Source organism: Nelumbo nucifera, chromosome 4, assembly GCF_055504915.1.
Source record: "Nelumbo nucifera cultivar China Antique chromosome 4, China Antique-T2T, whole genome shotgun sequence".
Lineage (NCBI taxonomy): Eukaryota > Viridiplantae > Streptophyta > Magnoliopsida > Proteales > Nelumbonaceae > Nelumbo > Nelumbo nucifera.
In genome coordinates this window covers 2,245,843-2,262,839 of record NC_142652.1, presented here as the reverse complement: position 1 = coordinate 2,262,839, position 16,997 = coordinate 2,245,843, and the positions used below count along the sequence as shown (strand labels likewise).

The 16,997-nt window shown below is 40.9% G+C and overlaps 1 protein-coding gene across 10 annotated transcripts in view; it reads right to left on the bottom strand.

The window, feature by feature from the left end:
* LOC104591878 (uncharacterized) overlaps nt 1-16,997 on the bottom strand; it is a 135,286-nt gene that overhangs the window by 11,422 nt on the left and 106,867 nt on the right. For all 10 annotated transcript variants that reach the window (XR_016085525.1, XR_016085527.1, XR_016085526.1 and 7 more), the window contains one exon: nt 5,197-5,277. Coding sequence is in view for 4 of the 10 variants with exons in the window: in XM_010250959.3 (XP_010249261.1) it covers nt 5,197-5,277 (81 nt within the window). In the remaining 6 variants the exon portion in view is untranslated. The remainder of the gene's footprint in view (nt 1-5,196; nt 5,278-16,997) is intronic.

The following is a 16,997-nucleotide window of genomic DNA, read 5'->3' as shown; positions in this document are numbered from 1 at the left end:
TGATTATCACAGTACAACATTAGAGGTTTCTCATAGGTAATACCCACTTCATCAAACAGTGATTTCAACTGTAGTATTTCAGCCACACCATTTGCCATGGACCGATATTCAGCTTCAGCCATGGACCGATATTCAGCTTCAGCACTGGAACGAGAAACAACATTTTGTTTCTTACTCCTCCAAGAAACAAGGTTACCTCCTACAAAGGCACAATATCCAGAGGTAGACCTTCTATCATCAACACAACTGGCCCAATTTGCATCTGTGTAAACTCCTATCTTCATGTGATTATTATCCTTAAATAGTACACCTCTGCCTGGACACCTCTTTAAATATGCCAATATCCTCTCAACAACAAGTAGGTGGGTAGTTCTGGGAGAGTGCATATACTGACTAACAACACTGACTGCATAGCTGATATCTGGTCGTGTAAGACAAAGATATAGTAGTTTACCAACTAATCTTTGGAACATAACTTTATCTTCAAGAGGCTCTCCACCTTCTGCACTAATCTTGTGATTCTATTCAATAGGTGTATCAATTGGCTTAACACCCAGCTTCCTTTGAGAAACAAAGATTCCATGCTTGGACCGAGCTACCTCAATACCCAAGAAATATCGTAGCTCTCCCAGGTCCTTTACCTCAAATTCTTGATGGAGAAGTTTCTTAAGAGACTCAATTTTGCTGTTATAACTCCCTGTTACTACAATGTCATCCACATATACAACAAGTATAGTCAAGGAAGTATCCACTTTCTTAATAAACAAAGTGTGATCTGATTGAGCCTGCACATAGCCAAACTTTTCAAGGGCTTGTCTGAATCTATCAAACCAAGCTCTGGGGGACTGTTTTAGTCCATACAAAGCTTTATTCAGCTGACAAACCTTCTTACCTGTCCCTGTACTATAAAAACCAAGAGGTAACTGCATGTACACTTCTTCTTGCAAGTCTCCATTGAGGAAGACATTTTTAACATCCATTTGGAACAAGGGCCAAGAGTAGCTGGCTGCAAGAGATAATAACACTCTGGTAGTGGTCATTTTTTCTACTGGTGCAAAAGTTTCCAAGTAATCGATACCATAAGTCTGAGTAAATCCCTTTGCAACTAACCAGGCCTTATACCTTTCAATGGAACCATCAACATTATGTTTCACAGTAAACACCCATCTACATCCAACTGGTTTCTTCCCTTTGGGTTGATCAACTAGCTCCCAGGTATTGTTTCTCAGAAGGGCATCAATTTCTACCTTCATTGCATCTTTCCACTCAGGAATGGTCAGGGCTTCCTGTAATGTTTTGGGAATGGGAATATCAACAATGGATGTAAGAAAGGACTTGTAAGAGGGAGACAGGTGATCATAGGACAAGAATTGTGAGATATAGTGGGTTGTGGATGAGGTGCAATGGTGTTTGCCTTTACGGACTGCAATGGGTAGGTCAAGGTCATTCAATGGAAGTGAGGGCTCAAAAGATGGAGAAGGCTCAACAGTAGAAGGCTCATCTGTAATGGGAGCTGGAAGAGATGTAGTACCTGGATCTGGATCTTCAGAAGGAATTGGGCCTGGCCTGGACTGCTGATGACCGAAATCAACTTGCCTCCATCGTCTGTGATAAACTCTCAAATCCCAACATTTTTGACAACCCTCCCCATTACACCCCTCTTCACTCAATGGAACAGGTAAAGGGACTTCTGATGTGTTAACCCCAACCGTACTACTCTCCCCCTGAGAAGAAACCCTAGAGTAATAAGGTACATCTCAAAGAAAGTAACATCCATGGATACAAATCTCTTTCTTGAAGCAGGTTCGTAGCAACAGTATCCCTTTTGAGTTGGTGCGTAACCAAGGAAAATACATTTTGAGGCTTTAGGGTCAAATTTGGAACAGTGAGGGCCAAGAGTTTGCACGAAGCAGGTACAACCAAAGGTTTTAAGAGGGACAGAAAACAATTCTTTATCAGGATATAAAAGAGTGAATGGGGGTTTCATGTCAAGAACCCGTGAAGGAATACGGTTGATGAGATACACAACTATGAGATGGCATCTCCCCAGAAATGTATATGCATATTGGAGTTGAATATGATACTTCTAGCTACTTCCAATATGTGCCTATTCTTTCTCTCAGCCACCCCATTCTGTTGAGGGGTATGAGGGCAGGTACTCTGATGGATAATCCCATAGTCAAGAAAATAAGAGGCTAGTGATGTTTTAAAGTATTCTCTCGCATTATCGGATCTAAAAATTTTGATTTTTATCCCAAACTGGGTTAAAATCATCTAATGAAAGGTCTGGGTTAGGGTAGGGACCTCATCTCGAGAACGCATCAAGTAGACTCAAGAAAACCGGGTGTAGTCATCAACAAACAACAAGAAGTATCTGTACCCCCCATAGCAGTGATGTGATATGGTCCCCAAACATCGGTATGCACAATGTCAAAATGAACACTACTTCTCTTATTACTTAATGAGTAGGTTGTTCTACAATGCTTTGCAAGCTCACAACTTTCACACTTTAAACTGGGCATCTGGATAGATTCAAATAAACTAGGAAACAAACTTTTTAAAGACCTAAAGGATAAATGACCCAATCGGTTATGCCAAAGCATGACTGAGAAACAAAAGACCCTCTAACTTCACTACCGTCCCACTGTGAACTTCCTCCAAGCAGATAGATTCCATTTGTCTCACGGCCAGTCCCAATCACCTTCCTTGTCTCCAAGTCCTGAAAAACACATTGATCAGGAAAAAAGGTTACTGAGCAATTGTGGTCTTTAGTAATGCTGCTAACTGAAAGTAAATTGGTGCTAAGTTTAGGAACATGCAGAACAGAAGACAGGGAAATGTCACTAGACAACTTGATGTCTCCCTTGCCAGAAATGGGAACAAGTGATCCATCAGCAATAGACACCTTGTCTTTACTAGAGGATAAGTGATAGGTAGTAAATAGTGAAGGCAAACCAGTCATATGATCAGATGCACCTGAGTCTATTACCCAACAATGTTTAGTGTTACCTGGACCTGAAGCATGATAAGCTGAGGCCCGTGTACCTGAATGAGCAAATGCTGAGGTGGGAGGAGCTGATGTTGTGACTGGCTGAGATGATGATGCTGAATTACCAACCTCCTTTTCCAATTGAGTCAAGGCAGCTCGGACAACAGCTAGAGTGTCTAGTGGTGCTGCTCTTGTGCCTGATGAGGTTGCACAATCAATAGTAACAACTGTATTAGCATTCCCCTTTTTGTTCCTGAGTTTTGCGGGAACTAGATGAGGATGTATCTTCCAACAGGTTTCTTTGGTATGCTTAGGTTTCTTGCAATTTTCACATATTATGTCATTCTTGTCTTCCTTCTTCATATCTCTCTCCTTATCCCCCCAAACTTGGGTTTAGTTGCTGCCAAGGCTGATTCAAGTGGCGAATGCTGTAATATAACTTTCCTTCTACTTTCTTCACTGTGCACTAGAGAGTAAGCTTGTGATAGAGTCACACTGTCTCTTGTTAGAAGCTGTTGTCTCAGAATGTCATACTCAGAATTCAGACTAGCTAGAAACTCAAATACCCTATTGGTTTCAACCTATTTTCTGTAGGTCTGTGCATCCTTCTGGCTTTCCCACTCAATTGTTTCTAAGTGATCAATCTCATGCCACAAGGATTTCAAGGTGGAAAAATAAACCGAGACTGGCTTCTCTCCTTGCTTAAGGTTATTCACCTTACATTTTAGCTCATAGGCCCTAGCAACATTGAGGGGTTGGGTGTAGGTTTCTGTCATGATATCCCAAATTTCTTTAGCTGTTTTTGCCCATAAATAATTTCGGCTGATATGTGGTTGCATGGAGTTACACAGCCATGTCCACTCTAGGTAGTTTGACCCATCAAATTTTACAGTGGTAATCTGAAAACTGTTCTCAGGTATGCTACCAACACCACCAACCCCTAAATAGTTTTCCCCTTGGCACTTAAACTACATTCTTTGTCAAGAAAAGATTAACAAATGCCTTTTGTATCACTGAGACTGGGTAATTATACCCAGAATTTGCTATCAGCCGAACCTACTTTATCCTTCTAGGTCGGCAATCCACCCAAAAAGATAACCTTTCAAGTACAACTTAGAGTGCAGGGCTAAGAGTGCAAGGCTGAAACTAATTGCAGCCCTAGAATTGGCGACAGTCAAGAAACTAGAATCTTGAACCTAGAACCAGTCAAAGGTCAAGAAACAAGCCAAGAACACAACCATTTCAGCCGCACCTCTTAAAGTAACGAAAAAACTATTCTTTTAATGTATCAAGAACAGTTCAAGAGGAAAAAACTATTCTTTTAATGTATCAAGAACAGTTCAAGAGGAAAAAACTTTCAATCGAACCTTTGAAATAACCAGAAAAGGTAATCCTTTTAATAGAAAAGATTGACTTACTTCAGCAAAACTCTGGCAGCAAACTTCAAAGATAAGTTTGAACCCTAATCTTGAGGGTTCTTCCTTCTGACTCTTCCTGATTGCTGGTCATCCTCTGATGCTTCACCAACAATCTCCAAGACTCAGCCGATGATCCTTTTTGCTGAAAATTTTCCAACCCTAGGAAATTCTTATGCAGCTGGCCATGTCAGACTATCATAAGATTTCCTAGGTTGGCTTTGATACTATGTAGTCTTATGAGACTACTAACAACCCAAGCTGTGGTGTATAATCAACAGGAAATTAAGAGGATGAGAGGAGAGAATGAGAGGAGAAAGAGAAAAGAAGAGAAGAAGATTTCGAAGAAAGGATTTCAGAAAAGAAGAGGATGCTTAATCTGCCGCCCCCCTCTTTCTATTTATATTAATTCTGAAGTAAGGATAAGACTGCTTACATGGCAAAATTAAAATCCTAATAAAAGACAACAATTAAAGTCCTAATAAAAGACTAACAACTAATTGTGGACTGACACTTAAATAACTAGTAGTTGTATACGAGTACAATAGAAAGAGGTGGGGACCACATAGTAGTTGTATACGAGTACAATAGGAAGAGGTGGGGACCACATCAGTGGTTTCTACATCAAACATACAGGGGTAATCTACAATGTCCAGTCACAATTGGTGCATATATAAAATTTATAACACAATTGGTGAAAAAAAGGATTTATTTGGTAACAAGTTCAAAATAGTACTCAAAAGTTTGTGACTACCTGAAGTAATAAATTTTTGAAAATAGGATTGAACTTACCAGAGGAGAAAAGTCTAACGAGACTTTCTTCATTCGGCTTGTTAATGTATTCAAATGAGTATCTAGTATATAACGAGGCAACTGCAAGCAAAATCCACATGTCAAATGGCATAGTGCAGGCCTTATTGATCCTAATAATCCACATCATAAAAAAAAATCCGGGAACAGCAGTGAGATTTTATCTGATGATTGGAAAGCTTAAGTTGTATAATGAAGATTACAACAGTTGGAACTACATAGTTGGGGCTTGGTTGTTAACAATAAGGTGCTTAGGCTTGCTAAATGTTCTAAAGGAAATGGAGGCATTGCTGAAATTATGTTATGGTAATGTGAATGAATCTTTCTACCAAAAACAGTAATATGGATGAGCTGGAAAATAAAAATAAAAAAAACTTACAAAACCAATTCTATGAAAAATCACTACTGAATTATATTAGTAAGAAAGAGTAAACATCAGATCCTCTGTACAACCATCGCACAGAGACACTGACATTTTCCTCTTGGCACGTTGCAAGATGTCCTGGGATGAATTTATTTACATGAATTAGGGTGAGGAGAGTGTTGAGATCTTACATTATCATCTTTATGGTAACAGTATTTTAGTCAATTGTTAATCAGGAGGGAAATAGTTGGCTGTTGATGTTGATAGGCATACAATTGGCTATACCCATTGGTGGAGAAAACCCTAGATCCTAGTCAAGCATGATTTTGAAGAATTTTCATGTAAGTTTCAACTGTGTTTGAATCAGTCGTAATATTCATGTACTCTTTTTTGAAAAATTGAGGAAAATATTGTTTTGATGTTTTGGAGTGTTGGGTCCAAGATGTGATTTTTCTGTGAAATTGGCTGGCTTGGATTCAAATGACTTTACTAAAACCATAAGAAATGATTTCCTCAGTTTCTATGCAGTATTGAAGTCTCAATAATGTTCTTCCTTATGATATTTGCAGCCCAGCCCTACAAAGGTATTTTTTTGGGCTTTGTAAGACTTAGGTTTCATGTTGCTGTGATTAGAAGCCCTTGCATGGAATAGGTGAGTCTGTTTGAACCTGTTTTTGTTATGTTCTTTGATTCTTTAGACCACAACTCCTCTTTATCATACCTGGGAGATCTGCTCATGAAGTGTGTAGAGAGGAGGGTAGTTGTCTTTTTGTATTCTATTGTATATTAGTGTGGTGTGTACACTGGTCGGCATTGTACTTTATTGTATTTTATCTTTGTAAGGACAGTTTTGTCCTTTTGTCCTTTTAATATATATATCGTTTTCTGGGTTGGGTCAACTCATTGAGAGCAGGTTTCTCTGTGATTTTCTTCCTAGATTTCTCGACTATCAGATCTTAATGTTCCTTTTTCTCAATGGTTATTTTTTTGGGACTGTTTTGATCAACCCTAAACCAGTCTCCTCTGTTCATAGCAAATAACTCACTTTGAATGCCTCCCCCCCTTAGGAGAAGTACCAGAGAATGGGATGGACTCTGCAAATGTGACATCCTTGGACACAAAGCGAGTGCCACGAACTGGATCAAAACAGCAATATCCCTTCTGTGTGGAGGCATATCCTAGGAAGACACTTGTGTGCTTTAGGCTCAAATTTATGTCTCTGATGACTGTGAATATGAACATAGCAAGTTCAGCCAAAAACTTGGAGAGGAAGAGAAAAGAAATCTTGATCTGGAAAGAGGAGGCTAAAGGGGGTTTTAAATCCCAGAACCCGAGAAGGCATATCGCATACGGTTTATCAGGTATGTAGTTGTAAGAACAACATCCCCCCAAAACTTAACAAGAACATGAGGAGCAAAAAGGAAGCTTCTAACAACTTCAAGTCTTCAACCACATAACGGTTCTTCCTTTCCGCCACTCCATTCTATTGTGGAGTGTAAGAACAAGAACTCTAATGTATAACCCCAAAGGTATCAAAGTAGGATGTAAGGTTCTTCTTAAAATATTCCTTAGCTATATCAGATCGGAAAGTTTTGATCCGAGTATTAAGCTGGGTAAGAATAAGTTCATGGAATTTTTGCACAATAGTTGGCACTTCATCCTGGGGCCTCATAAGGTAAATCCAAGTATAGCGAGAAAAATCATCAATGAAAAGGATAAAATACTTGTAACCCCCCATAGTAGATAAATGATATGGCCCCCACACATTAGAGTGCACAACATGGGAAGGAAAAACTAATATTTTATTACTCATTGAATAAGACTGTCCACAATGTTTTGCAAGTTCACATGACTCACAATGAAGACTCGACAAGGATATTCCCTTAAACAAATGACTCAAAGCAGAAAAAGGAAAATGACCAAATCTTAAATGACATAACATGACTCCATCAACTGACTCTGATGAAACAGACTTCAAAGTAACTCCACTAAGTGGTCCAAGACTTCAATCAGGTGAATCTAGCAATTACATTCCATTTGCCTCATGGCCACTCCCTATCGCCCTTTGAGATTTTAGGTCTTAAAAAACACAATGAGTAGGGAAGAATTGTTGGTTCGAGTGGTTAAGTGTTTGTAGGCCTAGTTTATCTTTTATGTTTAAGTTTCTTAGTTTATTATGGGTCTAATCCTGTTTATCTTTCTTTATTATGCCTAGGTGTCCCATCACTAATCAGGGGCATTCTAGTCCTTTTGTGTAATCTATTATTGTGAATATATAAGTTAGCTTCTAGGGCTGGCAGAGACTACTATTGCCGCCCATTCTCAGACCTGTTCTCCTCTCTTCTTCTTCCTCATCTACTGCTGTTCTCCAGTTAACCTGGTATTAGAGAACCATTCGGCCTGACTGGTTACAGCTTGCTTTCTTTCTCTTTTTTTCTTCTCCTCTAATCTTTCTTCATTATCTCTTATTTCTGCTACAGTGAAGAAACCCTAGGACTGACAGTAGACAACAGAAAGGTCTGTATCTAGGGTTTCTCTTGTCTGTAGGGCCCAAGGGGAGTTTTTTCTCAGAAGTTTATGAGTATCCATTCGGCTGCTAGAGAGATCTGTGTAGAACAGATCTAGGTGGAAGGACTGAGTAGACAGTCCTAGTTCGTGTCTGGGTGATTGCACAGACCGTAGGGGTGGTCACAGTCCAGGTTCGGCCTCCAGAAGGGTTTCTGGTTTCAGTCCAGAAGGGGTGCTGGTTTCAGTAGTGGTGTTGTTCAGAGTCCAGAACTGGTTTCAGTCCAGAAAGGGTGCTGGTTTCAGTCCAGAAGGGGTGCTGGTTTCAGTACAGAGGTGGTGTTGTTCACAGTCCAGAATTTTCTCAGCCACAAGTGGTGTTGTCTTTCATCCCAGAAGTGCTTCAGTGCAGTCATAGAGGGTGTTTCTTCAGCCTTGTAACAGTTCTGGTAAGTCTGAAATCTAGTTCCTTGTGTTGAGATTTCAGCTGTGGTTTCTGTAAGAGAAGGAATATGTCCTCCATATCAGGCGAAGTGTCTTCTAAAGACAATAGGACTGGTGGGAGGTCTTCAAACCTAGAAAACCCAAATCTGCATAGCTTGCAGATCACCGGTGTGTTGTTAGATGATGACAACTTTAGAGAATGGTTTGTTTCGGCCAAGCTTTTCATTACTTCCCGAGAACTTGTGAGTTATTTAGATGGATAGAAAAAGGAACCTAAAGAGGACAATGCTGAATACTCAATTTGGCGTAAGGAAAATGTTAAATGCTACTGTTATGTCCTGGCTGCTTGCCTCAATGACTCCAAGAGTGGCTAGGACTGTTTAGCACTTCCCTATTGCCTCTAAGAATTGGGAGAAGGTATCTAAAACCTATGGACAGAGAAAGAACAATGCAAGAATTTATACGCCAAATGTCTGTTGCAACCTACTTTGCCACTCTAGAAGGACTATGGTAAGAACTTGACCATCATCTTATACTTGATTGGGAAAATACAAGAGATTAGGAGAGGCATGATAACCAAATTGAAGAAGGTAGAGCTTTTAAGTTTTGGCTGGCCTAGATCCGATGTATGAAAGCATAAGATCCCAAATTTTGGGAAGGGATGAAATTCCTGATTTACATCATGTTTACTACCTTGTAAGGAATGAAGAGGTTAGAAGGAAAGAAATGCAAGTTGACACCCAAGTACAGCCTGTTGAGCATTCAGCCTTGAATTTTTCAACCCAAAAAGGGGGCAAACATTCAGACAAGAGACATCTTAAGTGCTCTCATTGTGGAGGCGACATACATTTGAAAGAGACTTGTTGGATTCTTTATCCTCATTTGAAACTAGCTTCATTAAGAAAAGACAAGAAGCCTCAGAGGAGTCAAACAACAAGCAGGAACATTGTCATAAGCAACAATAGTGAGATCCCAAAGAACACACATCTACAGTTGCACCTCCTCCTATGGGACAAACTACTAATTCTCGCACATCCAGGTCATTTGATTTCATTGCTGATGAGGTAGAAATCCTTAGCTAGGCCATGGCTCATCTAAGGAACAATTCTCTTGCCAGATCAGGTATTGTCTCTGTTCATAGTGTAACTTGTCCTATAGAGTCTAATTCGTGGATTATTGATTCCGGTGCTACTGACCACATGATACACATGTCTTCTTTATTTTCTTCTTATCACTTGATGTCTGGTCAAGATAAGATGAGAGTTGCTGATGGTTCCCTCTCCACCATCTTTGGGAAAGGGGAGGTTGACCTAAGCAAGGATCTCTCTCTTAAATCTGTTTTACATGTTCCCAATCTTGCTTCCAATATCTTATCTGTTTCTAAACTTACCAAGAATTTAAATTGTAGCATAACTTTCTTTTCTACTCATTGTGTCTTTCAGGACAGATTGACGAAGAGAACGATTGGGAGCGGTCACGAGTCTGGAGGTCTCTACTATTTTGGTGCAGACATCAGTTCAGCTTTACAATCATCTGCTGTCAGTGGTCGGGATAATGAGGAGTCAATAGCTAGGTTACATTTGTGGCATGCTAGACTAGGTCATTTACCTTTTTTGTCAATGCAAGGATTGTTTCCTGAGTTGTTCAAGTGAGTTTCGAGTCAGAGTTTGGTTTGCGAAGTGTGTCAGTTGTCAAAACAATGTAGAACTCTTTATCCAATTTCTAGTAATGAAATTCAAGCTTCTCTTGATTTGGTTCATTCTGATGTTTGGGGCCCTTCACTTATTATTTCTATAGATGGCTTTTGTTACTTTATTAGTTTTGTTGATCACTATTCACAATGCACCTGGATTTACTTGTTAAAAGGACGTGATGAAGTGCCACGGATAAGCATGGCATTTTGTAAAATGATTGAAACTCAGTTTGGCAAGAAAATTAAGCAATTCCGTTCAAATAATGCTACTAAATAATTTGAAAGCTCCTTGAATCTGTTCATGGAGGATGCAGGCATGCTACATCAGCCATCTTGTGCTAGTACCCCCCAACAGAATGGGGTTGCTGAGCGCAAGAACAGACATTTATTGGAGATAGCTCGAGCCTTACTATTTCAGCACAAGGTTCCCAAGCACTATTGGTCTCAAGCAGTCCTTATAGCATTGTATCTGATAAATCGGATGCCATCTACAGTGTTGGGTATGAGAACTCCTTTCTTTGTTCTTTGTCCTAACCTTCCAGATTTTCCCCTTCCTCCTAGGGTCTTTGGCTGTGTGTGTTTCATCCATGTCAAGGATCCTAAGAAGACTAAGTTGGACCCAAGGGCTACTAAAGGGGTCTTTCTAGGGTACTCTCCTATACAGAAAGAATATAAGTGCTATGATTCAGTTACTAAGAAAAAATATGTCACCAAGGATGTGGTGTTTTTCAAGTCTCAGTCCTATTTTCAGTCTTCTAGGAATCCTCTTCAAGGGGAGACTAGTGGGATGGAAGAGGATTCTTCTTCATCTTTTTTTGTGCCTCTTTTAACCTTAGGTCTTCCATCTTCTCCTCCTGATCCAGCTGTTTTTAGCAGCCCAGGTGAATCTAGTGAGACTCCCATTGACCCTGTTACTGCTCCTGACTACCCAAGTGATTCTAGTGGACTCCCACTGAACCGACTACTGCTCCTGATGTTGAGGGTGTGACTAATAACACTAATAGGCAGCAAAGAGATATGAGAATTCCCTACAGAAGAAGAAAAAAAGATCCTCCAACTTATGGCAACAACCAATCGGACTCGGATCAATCTGTCTCAATGAATCCAAGTAATCCTATCACTCATACTTCTGATTTGGATCTTCCCGTTGCTCTTCGTAAGCCTACCCGTTCTTGTACTACCCGACACCCCATTGCAGAATATGTTTCTTATTCATGTCTATCTCCTCGTTATTATTCCTTTGTGTCTACTCTTTCTTATGCTCATGTCCCTGCTAGGTACTCAAGGGTAGTGTCTGACCCAAGATGGAGAGAGGCTACGAATGAAGAAATGAAAGCCTTAATGAAGGCCAAGACTTGGGAATTAGTGGATCTACTAGAAGGGAAGAGCATTGTGGGATGTAAGTGGGTGTTCACTATGAAGCATAAGGAGGATGGGTCCATTGAAAGATATAAGGTCAGGTTAGTGGCGAAGGGGTTTACTCAGAAGGAAGGGATTGACTACAAGGATACCTTTGCCCCAGTTGCAAAGCTCAACACAATCCGGGTTCTATTGTCATTATCTACAAACTTCTCATGGGAGCTACATCAGCTGGACATGAAGAACGAGTTCCTGAATGGTGATCTACATGAGGAGGTATTCATGAAACCTCCACCCGGTTATGATTTTGATGGGAAAGTATGTAGACTAAGGAAAGGATTATATGGCCTCAAGCAATCCCCTCGAGCTTGGTTTGAAAGGCTATGTGGGGCCATGAAGAAAGTGGGATACACTCAGAGTGGTGCAGATCATACCTTGTTCATAAGGAAACATGATAGCAGACTTACAACACTTATTGTTTATGTGGATGATATGGTGATTAACGGAAATGATCCAAGAGAGATAAAAAGATTGAAGAAATTCTTGGCATCTAAATTTGAGATTGTTAAAGTGAGCCGAACAGGGGTAGTTTAGTCATCTCATGTTTGTTAAATACTTTGCTTATGTGGCAGTTTTATTAGAGATACTCTGCCCCACACTTAAGTAGGGCAGTTTAGTCTTTGTAAATGTTATTAGAACCTAATAAACATTAGGGGGTCGAATGAATGGTGAATTAATCAGTTTCGACTAAACCCTCATGTTTTCTCTTTTCTCTTTTCTTCTTCTTCATCTTCTTCTTCCTTCTCTCCTAGTTCGGGTTACTGTAGCTGCATTCGAAACATGGTATCAGAGCGAGGTTCCTGACCTGCTTTAGTTTGTAAAGCATCTCAGCTGTGTTCGTGACACCTTCTTCTTCGTTTCTGGTTAGTTAATGGGGAGAACTGGTTCGCCCTAGGTCTGAGACATCACAGCTCGTTTCTCTCTGCTACGCACAGTCTTCTTCATTAAGGAAAGTGATTTCAGCAGTGAATGGTTGGTTGATACTCTCAAAGGAAGGTTGGTTATCTAGTCCTTTTGTATTGCTGGTATTTCTGGGTAGAAACCCTTCAAGAATCAGTTAGTACTGATTAGAACCTAGAGAACTAGGTTCATTGTTGCCCTTGAACGGGCTGTGTACAGTAGCCAAATGGTGTAGGGGCTGCTGTAAGTGGTTGAGTGGGTTAGGGCTGCTGCAGGTGGCCAAGTGGTGTAAGGTGTAATGCAGTGACCTAGCCAAGTTCTTTGTGGTTGTGTAATACCCTCTTAAATGTGTTAAACAAGTCTGAACTGGGTGTAGCAGATTTGACTGTGTTATGGTGCTTGTGGTGCACAACTTTTATTGAGTGGTTGTAAGAGGGCCTACATGTGATTAGTGAGTGCTAAATTGACGCTTATGTGGTTCGTGGGTTTGTGAAGTCAGCAGTAGTGTGGATAAGAACAAGGCGTGGGCTCTCACTGTTGTGTTTAGGGGCTGCAATAGGTGCTGAAATATCAAACTGTGAATAACATCAGTCAGCTTGTAGCTGAGAAGTCAGGTTAGAGGCAACTGTGAAAGAGTACAATGGCAGCAATAGGAGATGGGTACAACGATCAGAAACCTAGTGTGGTGGTTTCCCCCGACTACCTAGGGGTACAGATGACCTCAATTAAACTGAATGGGGAAAACTACGTTCCATGGGCTAAATCTGTGGAAGTTTTTCTCAAGGCAAAGAGGAAAATGAAGCATGTAAAAGATGAGAAGCCACTGGCTGACTCTCCAGGGTTTGATGATTGGGAACAAGAAAATGCTCAAATCATGACTTGGCTGTGGAATAGTATGGAGCCCAAAATTAGTGCCAACTTCATGTTCCTTGATACGGCTAAGGATATATGGGAGCATGCTAAGAAGCTATATTCTGGACAAGATAACACAACAAGAGTATATCAACTTTATTAGGAGTACTTTGATTTACAACAATGAACCAAAACACTAGAAGAGTACTATGCCTACATGAAGAATATAAGGAATGAATCATCCCCTCACTCTAGATATTAAAGTTCAGCAACAGCAAAGGGAACAACTAGATGTTACAAGATTTTTAGTGGGGCTGAAGTCGGAGTATGAACCAGTTGGAGCCCAAATATTAGGGGGCTCTTCTCTTCCTACACTTGAGGAAGTATTCTCAAGGCTTCGTAGAATTTCTTTGGGACAGACAGAGAACTCCACACAGTATGATAGATCAGCACTTGTGACAGCTAGAGGAGGTGGACATAGTACAAGAGGGGGAGGTCATGCTCCCCGAGGAGGCCGTGGCAGTTCCATGATTGGTCGGGGTGGTCGTGACTCAGGGGGAGGCCGTGGCAGAGGGAAGAATAACACTACAAGGAAGTGTACTCATTGTGGTAGGGAAGGACACACAGTGAATTTCTGTTATGACCTACATGGCCCTCTCCCTAAATGGGCTAATCATGCTGTAGCAGGTGAGGTTGATATCAGTGACAGTAAACAGGCAGACTGAACTCCTCCCACATCTACATCTACTTCTGGGAGGGAGATGGTGAGTGTACTGCGTGATGAGTATGAACGGTTCCTTCAAACTACTTCACAGCATACCACTGCCACACTTGCCCAATCAGGTATTGCTTGCATGTCATCTAAAACCCCTCCCTGGATTATTGACTCTGGAGCCTCAGATCATATGACCGGGACTCCAGGTGTGTTTTCTTCTCTTTCTGAAACCTTCACATCACAAACTGTTACACTTGCCAATGGGTCCTCATCTCCCATCTATGGTGTTGGTAATGTTGACATGGCTTCTATGCCCTTATCATCTGTTTTATATGTACCTAAGTTTCCATTCAATCTTATGTCTGTTAGTAAAATAACCAAAGCTCTTAACTGTTCTGTTACCTTCTTTCCTTCCACTTGTGTTTTTCAGGATCTCAAGACGGGAAGAAGATTGGTGGGGGGCATGAAGCTGGTGGATTGTATTATCTTGACAGTGGTGGATCTTCAATTGCTCTTCAGACTTCACTTACTCCTCTACAATGGCATTGCCGACTGGGACATCCATCTCTCAAGGCTCTCAAGATTTTCGTCCCGTCATTGAGCCATTTGTCAGCTTTGCAATGTGAGTCATGTCAGTTTGGGAAACATCGTCGTGTGTCCTTCAGTCCAAGAGCTGAGAGTCGTATGTTGAGTCCTTTTTCTTTGGTTCATTCAGATGTTTGGGGTCCAATCAAAATAGAGTCTTATAATGGGTACAAGTATTTTGTCTCCTTTATTGATGATTGTTCAAGAATGACATGGAATTACTTAATGAAAGAAAGAAGTGAAATGTTTTCCATTTTTCAAAAATTCCATGGTGAAATACGCACACAGTTTGGTGTTTCGATCAAAATTCTCCATTCAGATAATGGTCGTGAATAATTTCTTACTTCATTTCAACAGTATTTAGAACATGGCAATATTCATCAGACCTCATGTGCATTCATCCCTCAACAAAATGGGGTAGCTGAACGGAAGAACCGTCAGTTTCTTGAAACTGCTCGGTCTATTCTTCATCACATGAATGTTCCTAAACGGTGTTGGAGTGATGTTGTACTCATGCATGTTTTCACATTAATCGGATGCCCTCTTTCATCCTTCATGGTCGGTCCCCCTTCTCTACCTTGTTTCTAGTAGAAGATCAAGACTGTAATCAGTCTTGAATCCTAATAGGTTTTAGGTTTGCAAAACAGAAGAAAATTGAGAGAAAGGAGACAGAATAGAAGAGAAACAAGAGAACACAAGTTGTTGAAAGGAGGGACAGATTCTAAAACAGATCTGCCGCCGCCACTCTCTTAATATTTATAGGTTATGTTTAGTACATAATATTTATAGGTTATGACTCAAACTGACACTGCTATAACTGAAACAAATAACTACACTGCTATCCTACGAACACAGTGGGGACCACTGCAGTGGGGCCAACATCAGTGTTCTCTACACTCCCCCTCAAGTTGGGAGTAGATATCTATCATTCCCAACTTGGATAGGTCTGTCTCTAACTTCTTCCTTGGTACAGCCTTGGTGAGGATATCCGCGAGCTGCATATTAGATGTGATGTACGGAAGACACACTTCTTGTGATGCGACCCTTTCTCGCACAAAATGTCAATCAACTTCGATATGTTTAGTTCTGTCATGCTGCACTGGGTTGTGGGCTATATTAATAGCTGCCTGATTATCACAATACAGCATTAAGGGCTTTTCATAGTCAATACCCAACTCTTCAAGTAGTGACCTCAGCCATAAGATTTCAGCCACTCCATTAGCCATTGACCTGTATTCCGCTTCAGCACTGGAGCGGGAAACAACACTCTGCTTCTTACTCCTCCAAGAGACAAGGTTACCTCCCACCAGGGCACAATATCCAGAGGTAGACCTTCTGTCATCAACACTTCCAGCCCAATCAGCATCTGTATAGACTTCCACCCTCATGTGATTATTGTTCTTGAGCAATATACCTCTACCCGGGCATCTCTTCAAGTATGCTAATATTCTCTCTGCCGCAAGAAGATGAGAAGTTCTAGGGGAGTGCATGTACTGGCTAACAACACAAACTGCATAGCTGATATCCGACCGAGTGAGGCAGAGATATAGAAGCTTTCCAACCAACCGTTGGAACATAACTTTGTCTTCAAGAGGCTCCCCACCCTCTGCAATAATCTTGTGATTTTGTTCGATGGGTGTATCAAGCGGCTTAACACCCAACTTTCCAGTTTCCGCCAACAGACCTAGAACATATTTTCTCTGAGAGATAAAAATCCCCTGCTTGAATCTAGCAACCTCAATACCCAAAAAGTACCGTAGTGCACCAAGGTCTTTCACCTCAAACTCTTGATGAAGGAGCTGTTTGAGGGACTCAATCTCATGACTGTCATTTCCTGCCACCACAATATCATCAACATATACTGCTAGTATTGTCAGAGAGGACTCCACCCTCTTGATGAATAGTGTATGATCTGACTGAGCCTGTACATAACCAAACTTTCCAAGGGCTAATCTGAACCTATCAAACCAGGCTCTAGGTGACTGCTTCAAACCATACAATGCCTTGTTCAGTCGGCAAACCTTCTTACCTGTCTCTATATCATAGAATCCAGGAGGCAACTGCATGTAAACCTCTTCTTGTAAATCTCCATTCAGAAAGGCATTTTTAACATCCATCTGAAACAGGGGCCAAGAATGATTTGCTGCAAGGGATAACAGAACTCGGATGGTGGCCATCTTTGCTACTGGGGCAAAGGTCTCCAAGTAGTCTATACCATAAGTCTGAGTGAACCCCTTTGCAACCAGCCGGGCTTTGTACCTTTCAATAGAGCCATCAGCATTATGCTTCACAGTGAACACCCATCT